This window comes from Haliaeetus albicilla, chromosome Z (assembly GCF_947461875.1).
Source record: "Haliaeetus albicilla chromosome Z, bHalAlb1.1, whole genome shotgun sequence".
Taxonomy (NCBI): Eukaryota; Metazoa; Chordata; class Aves; order Accipitriformes; family Accipitridae; genus Haliaeetus; species Haliaeetus albicilla.
The window spans coordinates 6,473,227-6,493,454 of NC_091516.1; the positions used below are offsets into that span (position 1 = coordinate 6,473,227).

Below are 20,228 nucleotides of genomic sequence, written 5' to 3' on the forward strand. Positions count from 1 at the left end.
TTCCCTCCAGCGTGTCAACCACACCACACAGCCTGGTGTCGTCAGCAACTTGCTGAGGTGCACTCAATCCCACTGTCCATGTCAATGACACAGATGTTAAACAGCACCGGTCCCAATACCGACCTCTGAGGAACACCACTCGTCACTGCTCTCCACTCAGATATCGAGCTGTTGACCACAACTCTCTGAATGCGACCATCCAGCCAATTCCTTATCCACAGAGTGGTCCATCCATCAAATCCATGTCTCTCCAATTTAGAGACAAGGGATGTCATGTGGGACACTGTCAAATGCTTTGCACAAGTCCAGGTAGATGGCATCCGTTGCTCTTCCTTTATCCACTAACACAGCAACCCCGTTGTAGAAGACCACCAAATTTGTCAGGCACAATTTGCCCTGAGTGAAGCCATGTTGGCTGTCACCAATCACCTTCTTATTTTCTATGTGCCCTAGCATAGTTTCCAGGAGGATCCACTCCATGATCTTGCAGGGCAGAGAGGTGAGACTGACTGGCCTGTAGTTCCCTAGGTCTTCCTTTTTTCTCTTTCTAAAAATGGGGGTTATGTTTCCCCTTTTCCAGTCAGTGGGAACTTCACCGGACTGCCACAGCGTCTCAAATATGATGGATAATGGCTTAGCCACTTCCTCCGCCAGTTCCCTCAGGACCTGCAGATGCATCTCATCAAGTCCCATGGAATTGTGCACCTTCAGGTTCCTTAGATGGTCTCGAACCTGACTTTCTCCTATGGTGGGTGGTTCTTCATTCTCCCAGTCCCCACCTTTGCCTTCTGCGTCTTGGGCAGTGTGGCTGGAGCACTTGCTGGTGAAGACTGAGGTAAAAAAGTCATTGAGTACCTCAGCCTTCTCCATGTCGCAGGTAACCAGGTCTCCCGTTTCCTTCTGGAGAGGGAACACATTTTCCCTAGTCTTCCTTTTATCACCAACACACCTCTAGAAACTTTTCATGTTGAACTTCACTTCCCTGGCCAGATTTAATTCCATCGGGGATTTGCCTTCCTAACCTGATCCCTGGCTACTCAAAAACAATTTTTCTGTATTCCTCCCAGGCTATTTGTCCTTGCTTCCACCCTCTGTAGGCTTCCTTTTTGTGTTTGACTTTGTCCAGGAACTCCTTGTTCATCCATGCAGGCCTCCTGGCATTTTTGCCTGACTTCCTCTTTGTTGGGATGCATCACTGCTGAGCTTGGAGGAGGTGATCCTTGAATATTAACCAGTTTTCTTGGGCCCCTCTTCCCTCCAGGGCTTTATCCCATGGCTCTCTACCAAGCAGATCCCTGAAGAGGCCAAAGTGTGCTCTCCTGAAGTCCAGGGCAGTGAGCTTGCTGTGTGCCCTCCTCACTGCCCTAAGGATCTTGAACTCTACCATTTCATGGAGCCAAGGCTGCCCTTGAGCTTGACATTCCCCACCAGCCCCTCCTTGTTGGTGAGAACAAGGTCCAGCATAGCACCTGTCCTTATTGGCTCCTCTATGAAGTGGAGAAGGAAGTTGTCATCAATGCATTCCACGAACCTCCTGGATTGCTTATGCCCTGCCGTATTGTCCCTCCAACAGATATCAGGATGGCTGAACTCCTCCAGGAGGACCAGGGCTTGTGAATGTGAGGCTGCTTCTACCTCTCTATAGAGGGCCTCATCAGCTGGGTCTTACTGGTCAGGTAGCCTGTAGCAGACCCCCACTATATATATGTGTTTTCTAAATAGATAAAAAGGTTTGAAAAAGAAGTTGTATTAACATTTTATAATAGAAAGTATCTTGCAACCACGAAATAGCTACTTTCTCCCTTGAAATATGTATTTCACTGTAATGTAATTACTACTATTGAAGTTTGATAAGAGACACCACCTAAGAAAACATATGATAAGTAATAGCAAAGGCTGACTTATTGAGCGGCACCAAATAAGCACATCAGTGTCACTGGTTTTGTACTGAGACCCTTTAACTCATCTCAGTAGCACTTGAGTCAGATTATCCTACGTAGAAAATAAAAGGTCACACACAGAATATGCAAAAACATAAGAAAGGACTATGCAAACATGTTATTACAAAGGACTCATTAAATGCCCTAGAGTTTCGAAATTTTTTTACTAAAGGAAAAAATGAGCTTTTTTTCTATAAAGCCAGTGTTTACTTCTACTGTTCCAGCACACTAACACACAATGCTTTTTAAAGTACTGTACGTGACCTGCAACATGATCCTTGAGGAATGAAAGGAGATCCAAGAGCTGAAAAGGGCTGCAGGGAAGCAGACACTTACAATTCTGGAAATACTGTACAAGTATCTTATTTTCCACATCTGGGATCAAGTCCTCCTTGAAGAGCACCAGAAAACTGTATCTGAGCTTCCAGGATGTAGCATTACACTAATTTTGCATGTGCCTAACACATTCCACAGGCATGGTCCAAAAAAAAGGTTCATGGTTCATGACACTGCCCAATGGGAAGTAATTCATTCTGCTTTACTTACAGCATTCAGCTTCTCAGTATGTCCTTGCATGCTACATATCCTACCAGACACTATATTCGTGGCCATTTTAATACTCTGGTGAGTGACTGATTTAAAGAAAACAAAACGAACAAACAAACACAAAAAATCAGTGGTGTTTTTTTTTTAATCTAATTCTAGGAAAACACAGACCTCTTGTGGCAACAGGAGGATACAGTCATTTCACAGCATCGCTACCCATAAATACAATTAACATACATAAATGCAGCAAATAATGCCAGGATAGTGATTTTCTTAAAAATATCCTATTTCCCTTCCCCATTCCCACCCCAGAAAAAAAAATTACCATAGAACCTGTGGAAATTTTAGGATATTACACCTAAAATGCTGTATAGTTTCTAAATAAACACATCCCTCATGCACTTAACTGTTCTAATGGAAAGACTTTAAATTAAATGCAAGGATTACTAGCATACCTTACAGAAGCTCTCAGGACAGTAAAACTTTCTGCACCTCATACGTTACAATTAATGTAAATACTTCAGCATGTCATAAATTCTCAGCCAAAAAAAACCCCAACTCCCTAAAAATTTCACTTACTTTCATTTCCTAGGGAAAAATCAGAAACAACTCCCAAAATGTTTGGTTGTTTGTCCTCCTGAAATTCCCCCATGGTGTTCATAACCTTCATAACAACAGACAAGTTTGTCTGAAGAAGGGATGTTATGGATGCCTCAGAAGTGAGGGAGCTAGAGTTGAAGGACTCATTCAGCATGTGTACACATGCCCAACAGTTTCCTGCATTTGGCCAGAAGCCTCATGACAAAGGCCAAAATTAACTTTCATATATCCACACCAACCTCACTGGCCACATAATGCAGGTCTTTACAGAGGCTGTTTCTCAACAGCAGATGCCATATGCTAATCTATTTTTTAATTGTTCAGCAGTTCTTTCTCACTCTTTGTACTGAGATCTGCAAAATTTCTGAGGCGCTAAGCTTCAGTCAACTCAAATGGTCCTAATGGACTTCAGTTTTCACAGTACTGGTCCCTCATTTTATACTTTTGTATATTTTGTACATTTCCAACCTTTCAAAAGATATAAAAGAGCTACTGCTTTTAAAAAAAGCAACACACAGTTTATTACTCAACATTCACCACTAGCAATGTCCTTGAAGAGCACAGACTGCTTGGCTAGAACGTGGAGCCAGCAAGTTATCACCCTACACAGGAATACCCAGCTCATCTCGATATTTAGCGGAACTAAGAAAAACCCATTTTCTCCCACCTACTTTGGATGTGCAAGTTTGTTTTGAAGAGGATCATCTCAGTTTAATCCTCCCAGAATGTAACTTGACTGCTAGATTTGTTTTAGTCTGCGCATGAACCCAACACACGTGTGCATATTAGTACCCACTCATGACAAAAATAAAAGTTATTTCTCAGCAATAGCTTATGCATGACCAGCAAAACCACAGGCACAAAGGCAGCATCCTAGTTCTGGGTATGCAAACTGCTTCCCTAGCAGAGAGGACCAACTTTGGCTAGGTTAAGCTGTGTTATTATTGTTCTTGGGAAGCCTAGACTTACAGATATTTAGAAAAATCCATATGCTGCACTGCAGTGCACCGCACAGCCTCAGTTCCGTTAACTGACTGCAGTTCAATGCCAGCAATGCACCAGAAAGGAGACAGAAAATTTCTGACTGGACATATATCCCTTTTGTCTGTGACTAGACAAACATTACTGGGTGCTGTGCTGATGTCTGTAGAGTACCATTGTAATTAATTTAACCAGGGAAGGTTTTACTCTGTGAAGCAAGTCTGCCCTTCTGCCAGCAGTCTCTGCACAGGGCAGGGTGTCTTGTGTTGTGGGCATCTGCAGATTATCACAGACTACCTGCTGTCACTGTGAAGCTGCACAATACTACCCCTATCGCTGTTTAAAAATTATGTCTTTTCTCATGTGAAAAGGCTAAATACACAACACAAGGTTATGATAATCTTTACAGCAAACCATCTTCCCTCTGCAATGCACAACTAAATATGTAAAATTAAATGCATGTTTTAGGTGCCACCAATTTGTAAACTGCATCATGCAGCACTAGGGATGATGTAGCCTCAAAATAACCTGCTTAGCTTTTTTCAAACCTATTCCTAAATATCTTCTCTGTCTTGACGCCTCTTAGCTGGTTTACTGTGACCACAGGTTCATTAGCTGACCCATGTCCATTTTGTTCTGCTTTTCAGAGTCACCCGATTTGTTTTCACTCATCAGATCTCAGATTGGAAGCCTTTACATGTGGGGACTTTTTGGTTTACATGGGCACAGTATCCATAATGAACTGGTTCTGATTACTGAGTGCTCTTATTATAATACAAACAAATAACAATCCTATAAATAAATAAATCTGAAGAAGCACTGACACTGAAGTGACAGTAGTGACTTTTTTCGAAGATCATAAGATTAAAAAGCCAGCTATGGTTATTAAGAGCAAAAGGTAGCATCAGTCAACAATTTTTAAATTTTCCTCAGGAAGGGGGGGTGGGGGTGGGGTGGGCAGAGTTAGCATCAAGTTACCACGTCCTTTTTTTAGCCCATGGTATCATACAGTAATAACTTCAGTGTCTGCACTAATGTTTTTATGACTGCTAACACCCTAGGTTTTCACAGATTGCATTGTATTATTCTTATCAGGAACTTTTAAAGAAAGGAATATTCCTGTTTTGTATCATAAATATCCAACACGTAGTCAATTCTCTAATTAAGTGCCAGTGAGAATGCTGCTCTTTTCTCTCATCCCATCCCAGTGGGAATCCAGAGAGGAGCAGGCAGCAGACTACACATCAGCAGGTCTGACCCTTCGGTACACTTAGTGGCAAGAGGCACAGGGTCTGAAGGCTGTGAAAAGACAACAGTGAGATGTTTGCACCCTCATCATCACTATTCTTGTTATTTTTCCAAGCTACACTATTCATTAACAGTCTTGAAGATGACCTAGCAAACAACACTAAAACACAACAACAATCCAAGTGCAAGCCATCCCATGCCACAAGCCCTTTCAGTCCAAGAGACTTAATGTATCTTTAAGATCAAAAGAAAGCTCAGTCAGCCCTCTAGATAAACTTTACAACAGCAGAAGATGTTCCTCATAATGACTAGCATCTCCCTAAATACACATTACCCACGTACTACCTCCCTTCAGTAACGTTAATTTATTTAAATCCCATGACCACCATTTACTATATTGACTATCCCACCAGATACAAACTTAATACTCTGTTAATGAAGGTGCATTAAATGGTATCAGGTTAGAAATAATTTTAACATTTCAAAATGTTGACAAACATACCCGAAGAATTCTGTTAACTTTTATAACAGGAGCTTCATCATTTACTGCAGTAACTGTTACAAATACAGTTTGGGGCAGACTTTGTTTCCACAATTCTGTGTTATTTACTATCACAGTAAAGCTGTCCATCCGTTCCTCGCTGTCATCGTGAACATAGTAGATTAATTCTTGTTCTACCTGAAAAATATAACAACCTGAAAAATTAAAATGGCTAAAAGAAAATGAATGCCATATTAAAAAACCACAAATATTCAAGTGTAGTCAAGCCCCTCTGTATTTATTGCCTCAACTGTTTATGACTTCTAAGACTTTATTTATGCTCCTATCTGATCTGTACCTCTATCTTTGTTCTGTCCACAACAGCAAATTTTACAGCTCATCTGTCCATTCCTCTAGCCAGAATATCTTATTTTGCCAGTCTTGACATTCCCCCTTCCTCCTGAAAGGAAAATAGAAAATCCAGTCCCATTATATTTACCACAGTTTTTCCTGGAATCTATAAACTGAACATAGTATTAGTAGATGATGACTTATGACACAGTTTTGCTTCTTAGAGCTAAAAGACTGAAAATTAGCTTATCATGCACACACTGGCTCTCTGTGAGCAAAGACATGACCTAAAAAAATAATTTTTTTCCACTTTCCTCCTTGATCAATCTGCACACCATTTCCTCTGGTCTTTTCAAAATGTACCCGCAGTCTTGTCTGTCTTAGGTTTCCAGACCATCAACAACTCTGCCTACGTGTGAGTGGCCCATCAGTCTAGTGTGATTATAGCACATTAGTCTGTGTGATCAGTGAAACACAAGGAAGTGATGTGGTTCACCACAACAACAAGGCACCCTCCCTCCCCACCCCAAATGACCAGCTAGCAACTGCAGAAAGATCTTTGGTACAAGGCCAGAATAAAGCTCAAACGCATGCATCGCACCACCTCCCACCAAATCATCCCATAGCTTTTAGCAATACAAAGAATTAATCATGACTACAGCAAAGCAGATCTAAGTGCATTACCTGTTTTCTGGTAAATGTGGTTAACTTCATTCCAGGAACACGAGAGTCTTCAACAAACCCATGTTTTGGCTGCTCAGTTAAAATAAATTCACAGCTGAGTCCTGCAAAGTGTCTACTAGAAATTTTTAGATAGTCTTCCTTTAGGGCTTTTGAGCCCCCTTCAATTACTGTGAAGTTCTGTACTTCCAGTGGAATCATCCTGGGGATGATGTCTACAGAGATGTCTATTCCACTCACTGTTCGGACACCATTAGTCACATCCAGAGAAAAACGGTCATCTAGTTGGTCAGAAACTGTCTGCACATACTGAACTTTGCCCTCATCAACATCTTGCTGTGTGAAGCTCAAAACTGGCCTTTGGTCAGCACCGAGATAACTTTCTTCTGAGGAAAACTTCCGAATGTATCCATGTAATGGAAGCTGTCTTACTGTGAACACTATCTCAGATGGAGAACTGTTTTCATGAACAACCTTAAATTTAAAAACATACCCCAAAATTATTTAAACAGAAATGGGAGAAATTCTATAATTCTCTTCTGAATTCTTCACTTTTAACCCTGGGATTATCTTCCTAATTAACTGGCATTCCACATTTGGGTTACACAGTTCCTAACACAATACAATACTTTAAGTAGACGTTAAATAAACACATCATGGGAGTGTTTTGTAAATTTTGAAAAGGAACACACTGTGGAATTAACTAACAGCCTAAGAACTGTAGACCCCTGCCTGAAACAACGATTTCAACAGCACAGCCATGTGCTGCCAGAGTACCCTCACAGCGGTTACTGAAAGGCTACACACAATGGGAAGGAAAGTATTAAGCAAAGACAAATGACCTCAGATTTGTGACTTGGTGGTTTTAAAATTTTGGATGTAATCCTCAGTGTTAATCGGGCTAGCTCCAAACTGAATGAAACAAACCCCTTTCTTCCTTGGCACTTCCCACCAGCTCAACTAAGAATGATACATGAAGTACGAACAACTGTCACAACTAAAACTAACATACAAATGCAGCGTCTCAAAATCTTAACTTTCTCAAGCACCAATATGCAATGGAGTCAAAGAATATAGGCAGCCATCTTCTTTAACATAACCAGTTTTCCTTTCTAGAAATGGAAGCTTGCTAGTGTCAGTCTCTCCAGAATTAAGCATCCAGAATGCATTCATGTTAGTGAGAACTAAAAGAAGTTAAAGAAGAGAGAGACTAACCACACTGCAATGGCTGAGAAAGCAGTGAAGAAAACTTGCTACAAGATTGCAGCAATGGACAGCACAGTTAACTTACTTGCAGTTTTCCTTTACTGATTTTAACTGGTTTTCCTTCTTCAACCAAGAGATTGTTTTTGTTCACAATCCTTGGTGGCCACTGATGACCTTCCAAATATATGCGAACATGCACTCCAGCATCCAGATGGACTTCTCTAGCATGGACTGTAAAGTTAAATGTGTCAATAAGGTTGTTGCTGTCATCATGCCTGTAGGTCACATACCCCTTTATCAGATCAAACTGAGTAAAGGAATCCATCAATAGATTATTTACATATATTCTTCCATATTTTGGGAAAGAGAATATCTCATATGTAAGCTCATGATCATTTCTTATGTCTTGGTTTGTAATAGCACTTAGGTTAGCTGTTGTAACAGTTTCCTCTTTTCCTTTTTGAACCAACAAGCCTGTATTATTTGCCAACCTAACATAAGGATCAGTGGCACTAACTTCTAGAAGCAAAGAGGTATAGTGCTTGCCATCCGTCACAAAGAGCACAAAACGCCCAAAATCTGCACCATGGTGTTTAAACAGGACTTGCTTTTGCTCCAGGTCCACTTGTTTGAATTGGTAGAGTCTGTGCAAAGTATCATTTGTTAGCACCAAGTCCCCATTGGAAATGCCACGTCTAGTATATAGCAACTGTCCATCATCAAAATCAGAATCAGGATCATGATAGCAAAGATCTGCCAAAGTTAATAATCGCTGCCCATTTCTCACTATGTTAAACATCTTATCAATTACACGTACTGGTTTCTCATCATTCTTCAGCTGGACAGAAATGTTGAATCTAATTTCTACTGACAAAGGTTCTACTTCTGGATCAAAGTTTGCCAACTTTCCTGACTCTTCACTGGAAGCTCTGACAACAAATTCATCAAATGCTGTCTCAGAATCATCATGCACATACATAAGGCGCTTATCAGTTATATCTTTGTTAGTGAAAGTGGTGAGATTATCATTATTCTTGAATGAGGCTGAAAAATTAATCAGTTTTAATTTCCCATGCTTAGGAAACTGTGCAACTTTATATTGGAAAGTTTTATTATCCAGTGTTTGCACAAACAATTTTGTGCTTGTTATTAACTCTCCTTCACCTTCAGTAACAGTAAGGCCATTGTTAGTCAAAATAATGTTTCTGAAATCTGATTTGATGTAGACTTCAAAGTCATATACATTTGATTCCAGATACTTTGTAGAAATGAGGAATCTAAACGAATCACGGTTGTCTTCATGGTATCTGCTGATTACTTCATATGCCACTTTTTGATCAGTAATATCTTTCTGGCTAAAGACGGAATCTTTTTTCAAAGGCTGGTCATTAAGCAGTATCTGTCCATTCTTTGGTAGGGACAGCAATTTAAAATGAAGCTCATCTTCAGGTATTTCTAGATCCACAATCACAGCAAAAAGATTATCTGAATTCAAGTACTTCCTTTTTGTTTTTTCAATTTCTAGAGGAGCATGTTTCAATAAACTGTACCTTAACCATTTCACTTTGATTGGAAACACATGCTCTTCACTGATTCTGTTTCCTATGCTAACTTTGAATTTAAATTGGTCAGTAACATTTTCCAGCTGAATTTCTTTGAAAGTGCTACAGTATCTCACACGGCTGCGCTGAACAGAGCGTTGAGAAAAAGAGTTGACTTGCTTCCATTCCCCCCTTGAATGCTGCCTTTGAACTTCCCCAAACTGGGGTGCCTCTGTGATCTCATACCGTATCTCCAGCTCCTGGAGATTAGCATTTGTTTCAACTGCCAGATGCCTAGGTGTGATCAGAGCTGTAACACCTTGACGTAGTTTTATTCCTGAGTTATTGACAACTCTGTAATCCAAAGGAACTGCCATAACACGTAATACAACAGTGTTGCTCACCTTCTCACCATCACTTGCCCTCAGAACAATCCTTGAGTTCTTGACACCTGTGTGGACAAAGAAAACAGTGCCTCCTCTTAAGTCCTCATTAGAAAAAGTAGTAATAGCTTTTCCAGGATGCTTTGAATTTTCTAAAAATCCTGCATCTGCATTCAGATTTCCAAGTACTGAAAGACTGAGACCCGCAGGATCTGTATCCTTATCTAGAACTTTTATCAGATCATTAGTCAAACGTTTCTTTGAGTTCTCTAAGAGAAGAAGCAAGTTTCCCTCAGGAAGCGTGATCTCAGGCGCATCATTTACTGGAGTGACAGTAATGTGAAACACATGCTGCTCATTTCCTTGCAAATATGGAGGTACAATCTTCTCACTGCTGGTAGAAATGGAGAAATTAAAACAATCGTAAGTGTCCTCAGAGCCATCATGGACATAAATAATCTTCCCTTGCCACACATCCTGCATAGTAAATGTATTTACCTCCTGCACTGGTTCAACATCTAGTTTCAAGTCTCCATGAGAGGGTGGTTCCTTTATTTCAAAAAGAATTTGTGATTGATGAATCCCTAATTTCTGAAAGTCTATATTGCCTTTAATATGTTTAGATTCGAGTGAAGCTTGTCCACCCTCTGGCACAATCAAGTTACTTAGAACTAAGAGGTGGCTTTTGTCTTCCTTGCCCAGAGAGACAGAGTTTTCAGGGGAAATGGCAAATGTTGGGGCTGCTTTCACAGTAGGGCTCTTTAAAGCCATCTCTAAAGAAAGATTTGTATTAAAAGCAGTCTTCGTTTCACATCCAGCTGATATGTCCTTTGTCACCAGAACATTCTTCAGTGATTTCTTTTCTGAATTGGTTTTCAGGTCTCTTAAGCAACCTTTGAAGGATCCTCCTCTGGCATACTTCCCAGACACCGAGATTAGCTCTAACTTAATCACTTCTGACCGTGTACTGTCATCTATACCACCTACAAAGAGAGACCCCTTCAAAAGCGGCAGCTTGCTGTGGGGAGGCAATGATTTTTTCACAGTTTCTTCATCCAATGTCAGCTGCAAATATTCTGCAGTAAATTTCAGTTTGATGTAGTGCCAATGACTATCATTGACTGACCTATGAGAGGAAAGCTGGGTTCTACTTTTATGGTTTCCAACATAGGCTTTAATTAATCCATCTTCCATTTCCATTGCAATGAAATCTCCTGCTTGCCCAGGATGGTAAAGCAGCAGGCCACGTGCAGCTGAGGTTTGCAATTTATACTCCAGGATTCCCTCATCATCAACATTCCATGATGGGAAAGAAACATAGGATCTGGAACTGAAGAAACTAATGGGTTCATCTTCATCTGCAAAGAATTCATCACTGCATCCCACCAAAACTTCATGGACATTTTTAAAGCCAGGAGAAGGTCTCAGAGGCATCAGAATGTCTAGCTGATTGAACAACACATCATCAATACATCCTCGGAAACTAGGTAGCGCTCCAACAAGGTAGGGAACATCAAGTTTACTAGTACCACCTATGTAGAATCCATAATCAATATTTAATTCATAGAGAATTCCAGGCATTTTTGCACTAGTTCTATCATGTTTATCAATTACCAATGTGACATCATCATGTTCATGACGTAGTTCAACCAGGTGCCAAGCTAAATCATTCAGCTGAGATCTTTGCTGAGAATGCAGTACTTGTTCCCCCATGCCAAAGTTAATTCTCAACTGCAAGAGACAGAATTTTAACTATCAAAATCCAAAGTGGTATTTTTCATAATCAATATATTAAGATATATTTAATACATTAATTTTCATAACTTTTCATATTAAGCACATAATTTACAAAATATAATTGAAAAAAAAATCCCACTAAAATTTTGTGTAGGTTTACTTGCCATCACAAATATGACTTGAATAATTGCAGAAGAGGGAATAGACTCCTCTGCAGTTCTGCTAGGACCAACAACTCCTGAGAACCCAAGTGACAATGATCTTTCAAGAACTTACCTTGCAGAAAAACTATTGTTTGGATCCAAACATTTTTTATGATGCTAACATCATCAAATCTGAAATTTTGCCTTTACTGAACCCCATGCTTTGAACACAATGATCTTGATTTTAAGATCTAGAGATCAAAAAGGCTTTTAGAGGCTGATTTTAATAACTAGCATTGTAAGAAATAAAGACCATCTTTTGAAATTATCAATTGTATTATGTGATTTTTCCATTTTTTAAAAAAATAAACTTTCAGAATTGTTATAGGTAACAGCTTAAAGGAAAACACTAAACAACACAGGCTACACATATCTTTTTAGCTATAATTATAAACCATACCTGTAAATTTCCTGAGCGTAGCTCCATTAAGCAATAATCCTTCTTCCCAGCTGCAAGAAAAAGCAGTCCATGTGGCTTGCTTGTTCGAAACCGCAACTGTAAGGATGTCTGAGAGGATGCTTCTGCCACGTTCAACTCCACAAAGCTATCACCATAAAATGATACTGAAAGAAGGAAAGGAAAACAAACAGGAGATGTAGTCACACAAAAAAATACCTTTTTCTTATCTACAGCTAAATATATATAAAAAAACTTATATTAACTCTCTATATACTTATTTAGGTATGAATGAAAATAGATCTCAGATATCAAATTCACCAGTCCAAGCAACTGGGTAAGAGCCCAGTGGCCACACCAGTATGGATAAGCAGTAAATATAGCCCAATATTCTACTTCCGACAGTGACAACAGGGAATCCTAAGAACAGTGCAATCATATTTAATACTTTCCTTCAAATACTCTTCCAATTATTTTTTTGTTTCAGGTGTTTTCCTGAGCTTGCCACAGTTAGTCTATTTTGTAACTGCCAAAGGATTTCTCTCTGAAGTACTCCTTTATTTCCTCTTTGGAAACATCTTCATCTTCAACATGCTCTTCTATCTCTGTCAGAGACATCCTTTGTCATCTCTGATGAGAAGACCCACAGGTCTCCTGCCACCTGTGTGGTTCTTTCATATGTTCTCATCCATCTCTTTTCCAGGCTGAAGTGCCCTCTTGTTTCCTGTATGCAGCCTCCAACCACCTCTGCTGCCCTGCTTTGCAGTCACTCAGTTCTGTACAGGCCACCTTCACCCTCTCCTCTCCTCTTTTCTGCCTTGAAGAACAGTAACACCAGCAAACTTTCTCATTTGACTACTCACTGGCTTTACCATCCCCATTATTACTGCACTGAATAGCACAGATCCCAAGACCAAATCCTCAAGAACTCTGCTGGTTAACTTTTCTCCTACGCAAAAAAAGAAAAATATTAAAAAAAAAAAAAATCAATCATTTACCCGTCCTCCTATCTTTTAATCCATTACTTAATATACAAAGCCCTGCGTTCCTACCCAATGGCTGCTCAAAAGCCTTTGATGTCAAACTCTACCAAAAGCCTTTTGGGAATCTAAATCTTAGTCATCTTCCCCACCCCCATTAAGAAAACTCCAAGAGGTTTGTAAAGCAGAACTTATCTTTAAAGAAATCCTACTGACTCTTCCTAAGTTGATCCTACTTACTTCTGCATGTTCTATCCTTTGTAACACTACCTATATATTTGAATGGTATGGATGTCAGGCTTACAGTCCCCTGGTCATTCCTGTTTTAAACTTTGGCATAACATTTGCCACCCACCAGGCTTCAGGTACCCAGGGATTTTAAAGCATGAGATCAGACATTACCCTTAGCAAGTGAGCAATTTCATCACTGCGTTTTTTTAGGTCAACCCCTCTCGTTCCCCCCCAAAAAAATATATTTCAGTTTGGGACTCCTCCCAATTAGCAGTAAACACCATTTCGTTTAGCTTCTCTGTAGTAGCCATGCCCTTTCTGAGTGCTTCTTTTATACTGATAACTTAATCAACTGGCTGCACAGACCCTCTGCAGGGTTTTTGTTCTTGATGTATTTAAGAAGGATTTAGTAAAAGATTTGTTTCCTTCAGCTAGCTGATCCTTGACCTTTGGGTTTTTTTCAGGCCTGTCTATTTTCACATTACATCTGCCAGGGTTTATGATGCTTCAGCTGTGTTTGGACACAGCTCTTTAAGGATGCCACCAGTTAAATATTTATTTTGCAGCTTTTACCTTCATTCTGAGACAACTTTCTCATTTTAACACAGTTCTTTTCAAAATTAAGCGTAACTGCAGGGGACTTCTGAGGTTTAACTGTTGCTGGCTCTACATTAGCTGTCCCTCTGCTGAATCTAACACGCTCTGATGACGCCTACAAAGTGTAACTTTAACTCAGACTCTGAACTGAGTCTGCACATTTCAGAGTACCAAATCAAAGGTCTTGTTAACCAGCCGTTTCATGAAACAATCATTAATAGTATCTAAAAACTTGCTGTAATATACATAAAAATTGTATGTGGCTTTCCCAAGAATAAGATTTCAACAAACCCCACAGCCAAAAGCTATGTAATAGTGTGTTATATTAAATACCCAGAGAAACACAGGAAAGATTTTTAGATTACTGAAGTACACATATTTCTTGCAAAGGAAGAGTCACCACTGTGCATAGAAAAATTGGTTCCAAGCTGAACAAAAAGGAATTCTTCCCCACCAGTTTACTTCTAGCATAAAAGAAGCTTTCACCAAAGAGCTCTAATATATGTTACAGGTCTTCCATAAAATCTATACAGTAAGAGAACCAGTGTGTTTGTTGTACATAGAAATGTTATTACTGTGGGGTTAATAAAGAAAGATCTCCCTTTTAAAGCAAGTATTGGAATAACAGAACTAGAGACAAACCCCTAATATAAGTGAGGACTGAGTTTTACTAATAAGCCAAGAAGGAGGTTAAATGTTTATAATTTTTATATCATGGCAAATTCATATTATGGCAGTCGCTAGGACTGTCACTAATGTATCTACTGTACAGATGGACTATAGGAGATTGACCCTACCCTAGAGAGCTTTGGTCCCAATAACACAGGTAAGGGAGTCCCCTGACCTCCATTTCAGCAAATGAGCCACATAGATACTGTCTTCCTGAAGATCACAGGAGGCATAACATAGCTGTCTGAAATAACCTGTTGTAATCAAATGATTACTCCGTTTCCTTCAGCCATTGTAGTAACATCAGAATATCAATATAATGTTATGGGTACAAGGTTTCACCTCAAGCAGACCCTTCTCCTCACCCTACTGAGACTCCAAGAAGCAGTTACATTCGTTTTGGTACATTACATCCTAGTACCCCTACAGAACTGGCAAGTAAGAGATGTCATTATAATTTTACCAGTCAAGTTCCTCAGAAATTAACAAATGAAGATGTTAATGTCCTGAAAGTTTCTTTATGAGCACTGTAACACAGCCCCCAAATTTCATTGTGAATTCCTGAATCAAAACTAATGACTGCTGAAGGAACCGGAAAATAACTTTTAAAGACATCATATTTTCATTAGACTCAAGTATGTGCGGAAGAAACATTGGATTTTGGGGGAAGCAATTGAGCAGAAAGATAAACTTATCCATGGCTTATTAAATGCAATTTAGAATAACTAGAAATGAAGTTGCAGAATCAATATTTTGTAGTGTGCCACTGGTGTTTATACTATACATTAATTTCCTGGAAAAGAAAAAAGAAACATAAGTTAAAGCTTTTGCCTTCCATAAAACACTTCAGAGTCAGAATCCATCACTGAAGGTGGGGCAGGAAGCTCAGCATCAGCCTAGGCACTGATCCAGCACTAAATGAGATCTTGGGCCAAGACCACCTACACTGCCTTGGTGTGATTTCTGCTTCAGTACCCACCAAACTAAAAAGCATGTTACTATAATACAGGAATCAAGTTCCTCTAGAGCAAACACTTCTGGAATGATTTCTGGCTGAAACTGTGTTATGAGTGACTTCAAAATTAATCTGGTGCCACAGCTTTTGAAAAGGGGACATTTTGTCATGGACCATCTGATGTTAACCATACCATTATGGAAAGTAAGTGACATTCAACCAACAATACCAGCCTTGAAGCTCCCTTGGCACTGGAACAGGCAAATTCAACACATCATATAGGGAACAATTCCTCTGGAGTACCTGGGCAGACAAGCTATTCTCTAACAGCTCTATGCCTCAACATGAAAAGATGGGTGGAAGCACCTGAGAATAACAGCCAGATGTACATCAGCTATAATGTCCCTTCATGGACATAGACACATATACACAAAGGCTCAAAAAAATAGAGGCATAATCACATGGAATGCCAATTTAAACATCTGTTCAACCTGAGTTACTGGCTAATTTGTGGTCCTCATCTCTTCCTTCTCCCTTAGAGCCAACCCTCAAGTCTGACTAGAAGTACCACACTGGGGTTACAAATCCTTCCTAATATTTCCATCATAGCAGGTAACATTTATATGGGAAGTGTAAGTTTTGAGAATTTTGTTTCAAGTAATTTTACTGAAGATTCCAGCTCTGTCCACAGGTTTCTTACAAGTAACCATGAGAAACCAGGCCAGGCACAGCAAAAGCCTTCACAATCACAGAGCAAAAGGTTCTTCACTAGTCATCTAGTGGTGGCATTATGCTGGTATTTTATCCTTTTGTGCAGCTTTTATTCTCCAGTGTTAAAAATATCATCAAATTCAACAAACAGCTACACCTTGAATAATTTTTCTCTCGGTTTCTGTGCTCAAAGCGCAAAGCAATAAAAGCCTTGTCTCTTCCCCACTGCCAAAACTAACTCCCTAGAAATGTATGTACAAGAAACCAAACTGGGACTTACTACACAGTTATCATGAGCTACACACATCCATCCAACAACAAAACCTAGACTAAAGAGCTAATCGAAGGAAGGGATTTTTTTCTTTTTTCCCATTTTTTCTGTCAGTATTTCTCATTTCAGACTAGATTATGAATCTTCTCAGCAATGCACAGGCATCATAAGGAAGAACAGTGATCTTGGAATCACAATTCCATGCTCACTTCTTAACTGGAAGTAATTTAATGCAGACTTCATGTCTGGTCAACTCCTTTTGGTCTCCACTGTGGACAGCCAAAGCTCCACATACCTCAATCCTTTCCTTCTTCGGATCCCTTTTACACCTTCTTCCCAAAGACAGTCATATGGAAAGGCTTTCCCTACTGTGCCTGAACAGTAACCCAGAAAGACTTCTATACTCATGTAATCCATAAAGGTTTTTACATTCACAGATGAAAAAGAGGGACATTTTACCAGATCCGTCCCCTGCCTTTAATATCCACCCTTTTACATTAAAAAAAAAAAAGAAACACATAATTTGATCTTCAATCAGGAAAGAAAAATTATGTAGTTCCCATGTAAGAGAGTATTTGGACAATGTTTTTGTCTTCAAAATGTTCAGGAGGTATCAGTGCCAGGGCCCTTTAAAGATAATGCTTTGGCCAGAAGGCTATAGTGTAAGGAAAAACAATGTAGGTAACACTTAAAAGTATATTCAGACATCCTGAATCCTTCTGATGTAGACAAAAACATTTGTTTACTTTTAATATCCAATATATTGATCTTCTGTTTTCCACACTACAGTAAATGTCATAATTAGGCCACAGAATTACTGCTGCTCAGACAGACTGTTCCCAAACCATTTCAAGCCTGCTAATTTGCTTGAAAACAACTATATATGACTTGTTGTTGGGGGGGGAGGGCAGGGAGTGAGGCAGTGGGGGGAGTCATGCAATCTATTACACTACTTAGTCACTAAAGATAAAATCATAAAAGTAAAGGATTAAATCTAACAGGGCCCATGTATTTTCAGTCAGGATCCTCTCCAAACTCCAGAACTGCCATACGAGGAGGTTTGGTTGGCTTGTTTGCTGTCAGCTGCAAAGACAAGAATCACTTCTGTGCCACAGTAACTCCTCAGCTGAGACCACAGTTCTTGCAGTGGCCTCACTAATAATCTGTATCAGTGAGCTCTACAGGCTGGCTGTATAAAAAGGAATTAAAAAGAAGAAGGGGGGGGGGACAACAACAAATTCACTAGTTTTGAACCTGCTGTCTCACCATCTACTGTTGTCCTGTGGTGCACTGGCATCTAGGAGCCCCAAACACAGATACCGTCCTTATCCACTAGATGTTTGATGCACATGCCTCCCAAGATACTCCAACTGTACAACGTCCCTTCAAGAAAATAAAGGTACTTGTCTTTCTATGTGAAAAATGCAAAGTCAAAGTAAAGGTTAATTCATCCATCCTAACAGCATACTCAAAGTGCAACAAGCACATACAACATCAGTTGTGACTGATGAGGTACTGGCTTCATCCCCTGTAGTATATCTAGAGGCAAGACCTGTTCTAGTTATTCAAATAAATAGTCTTCCCATTGTCCAGCTTAGATTTGCATCTTGAAGATTTGTCCCCTGCAGCTCATTCACAAAAGTGTAACTGGAACAGAAATCAAGTGGCACAGATAGCTCAGATAAATAATAATCTTCCAGGCAACAGTGGTTTTCTATCTGTGTGTTGACAAATTTGGGTATGTTTTTGACTCTCTGCTATTTTGGATGTGCAAGTAGAAGCTCTGGCTAAGAGTGCAGCCTGTTTCTCCCTGCATTTGGTGAAAAAGGCATGATCTCTCCTTTTGCAGAGCAGACCTTTTCACACATGAGACTACTAGGCACATTCTGTGAGAGCTCACTTCAGGGCTGCAAAGAAATCAAAGTGGTATAACTTTGTCCCCCCTCTCTGCCTTTGTCCCTCCATTCTCAAAACAGAGCAGTTGTTTTTCATACTGATAAATTTCTTTTGTACTACCAAGTCTTTTAGGTGCTCCAGTGAGACATGGAAGGGTTGTGCAATCTCGAGATGAAGGCAGGTTTCCACATCGTAAGAATACTTTCAGGCTATATAGAAGTACAGCGTGCACTAAACGCTAGGCAAACAATGAGAGACACCTTCAGTCCCAAATAGCTTCTGCTGTAACTAAGACAAAATATGCAGGTCCCAAAGGATGAAGATGCAGGTCCCAACTTTGTTCCCCTAAACCACAGGAAAAACAGCATGCAACCTCCAACATAAATATAATAGGAAGACTCTCCCTTGGGATAGGATTTGAGTGATGGAAACAAGTGTTCAGAGCCTATTAATACCAAATATAAATAAGCTGTTGTGATATGAATAACTTTTAAAAGCCTCGTTTACTCTGATTGTACAGCACGAGTGGAGACAGATTAAAAAGCGAGAGAACATTAGTGAAAGAGTACCAAATTCCAGGTACCCAACGTAACAAGCTTCCAACAGCCCTCTGCCAGAAAAAAGGCAGAATGAGAGATTAAAGAATACATTTGGAGTTACTGCATGGGCTCACATTCTACACTATAAACATGTTTAGGGCTGCCCCACAGAACCAAACCAGTTCTCTACCTCCTTCCAGCTAACAGAGCTTCACACCCAGGTCCACGACTTCAATTACTGCACCACCAGAAGAACTGTCAGTCCTCTCTAAAGTGGATTCCCTAGTGTACAAATACTGACACTACAGAAGTTTGTAGCTTTAGCACGTTTTGTGCTGAGGAACTTAGCTGGAACCATTTATCAGAACACCTGAGCCAAAGTGATTCTTCTACACACTGCACTGTTGCAAAATTTTGTGATTTGTACATTTATTTCCCTATCTAGTTGTATTTCCTTCTTTCACCTTGAATCTGCCAGTAATGTGTTTGAAACCATTGTGACTACAGAAGAATCCTAACTTGAGAGTATATAAAAATACTTTGAAGAAATAGATACTGGGTTCTAGCACTCACATACAATTACTTTAAAAGTGATTAATTTATACTGATGTTTCTGAAAAAACTTCTCCAAGTGGTATGAAAAAGCTGCTATGAAGATACGATGAAAGAAGAATTCATTTTATGAAGCTGTCCTAACTCAAAAATAATTCTTTCAGGCAAAATATTTTACATGGCTAACATTTTGTTGGAACTTTGTAAAGGTCTGCCTAGAATTTATAGCACATCGGTGACAAAAATCACTATTTTTTAAAATATAATGCAAATAGTAAAAGAAATTGCCATAGGTTTCATGGAGTTGTCAGGAGCTGCATATTCTAGAAATAAAGATTATCAGTTCCGGTGATTCAAAGCTTAAGTAAACTAGCAGTCAGAAAAATAAAATTTGACAGCAATTACTTTCTTGAAGTCATTTCATATTTGCTTTTTTGCTCCTGAACAGCAGTGAAGAATCAAATTCGTAGCTGGTTTTTCCCAAGTTTCTGATTGAAACCTGACCTCATTTGATCACAGGTTTGATCAAATT

General features: G+C 39.6%; 1 protein-coding gene across 2 annotated transcripts in view; it reads right to left on the reverse strand.

Moving 5' to 3' along the window:
• Positions 1 to 20,228, reverse strand: part of LOC104314590 (chondroitin sulfate proteoglycan 4-like) — a 42,029-nt gene that overhangs the window by 18,748 nt on the left and 3,053 nt on the right. For both annotated transcript variants that reach the window (XM_069776498.1, XM_069776497.1), the window contains exons 2-5: positions 12,299 to 12,462; positions 8,120 to 11,689; positions 6,832 to 7,302; positions 5,818 to 5,994 (exon numbers count right to left, since the gene is read on the reverse strand). In XM_069776498.1, the coding sequence (XP_069632599.1) occupies positions 5,818 to 5,994; positions 6,832 to 7,302; positions 8,120 to 11,689; positions 12,299 to 12,462 (4,382 nt within the window). The remainder of the gene's footprint in view (positions 1 to 5,817; positions 5,995 to 6,831; positions 7,303 to 8,119; positions 11,690 to 12,298; positions 12,463 to 20,228) is intronic.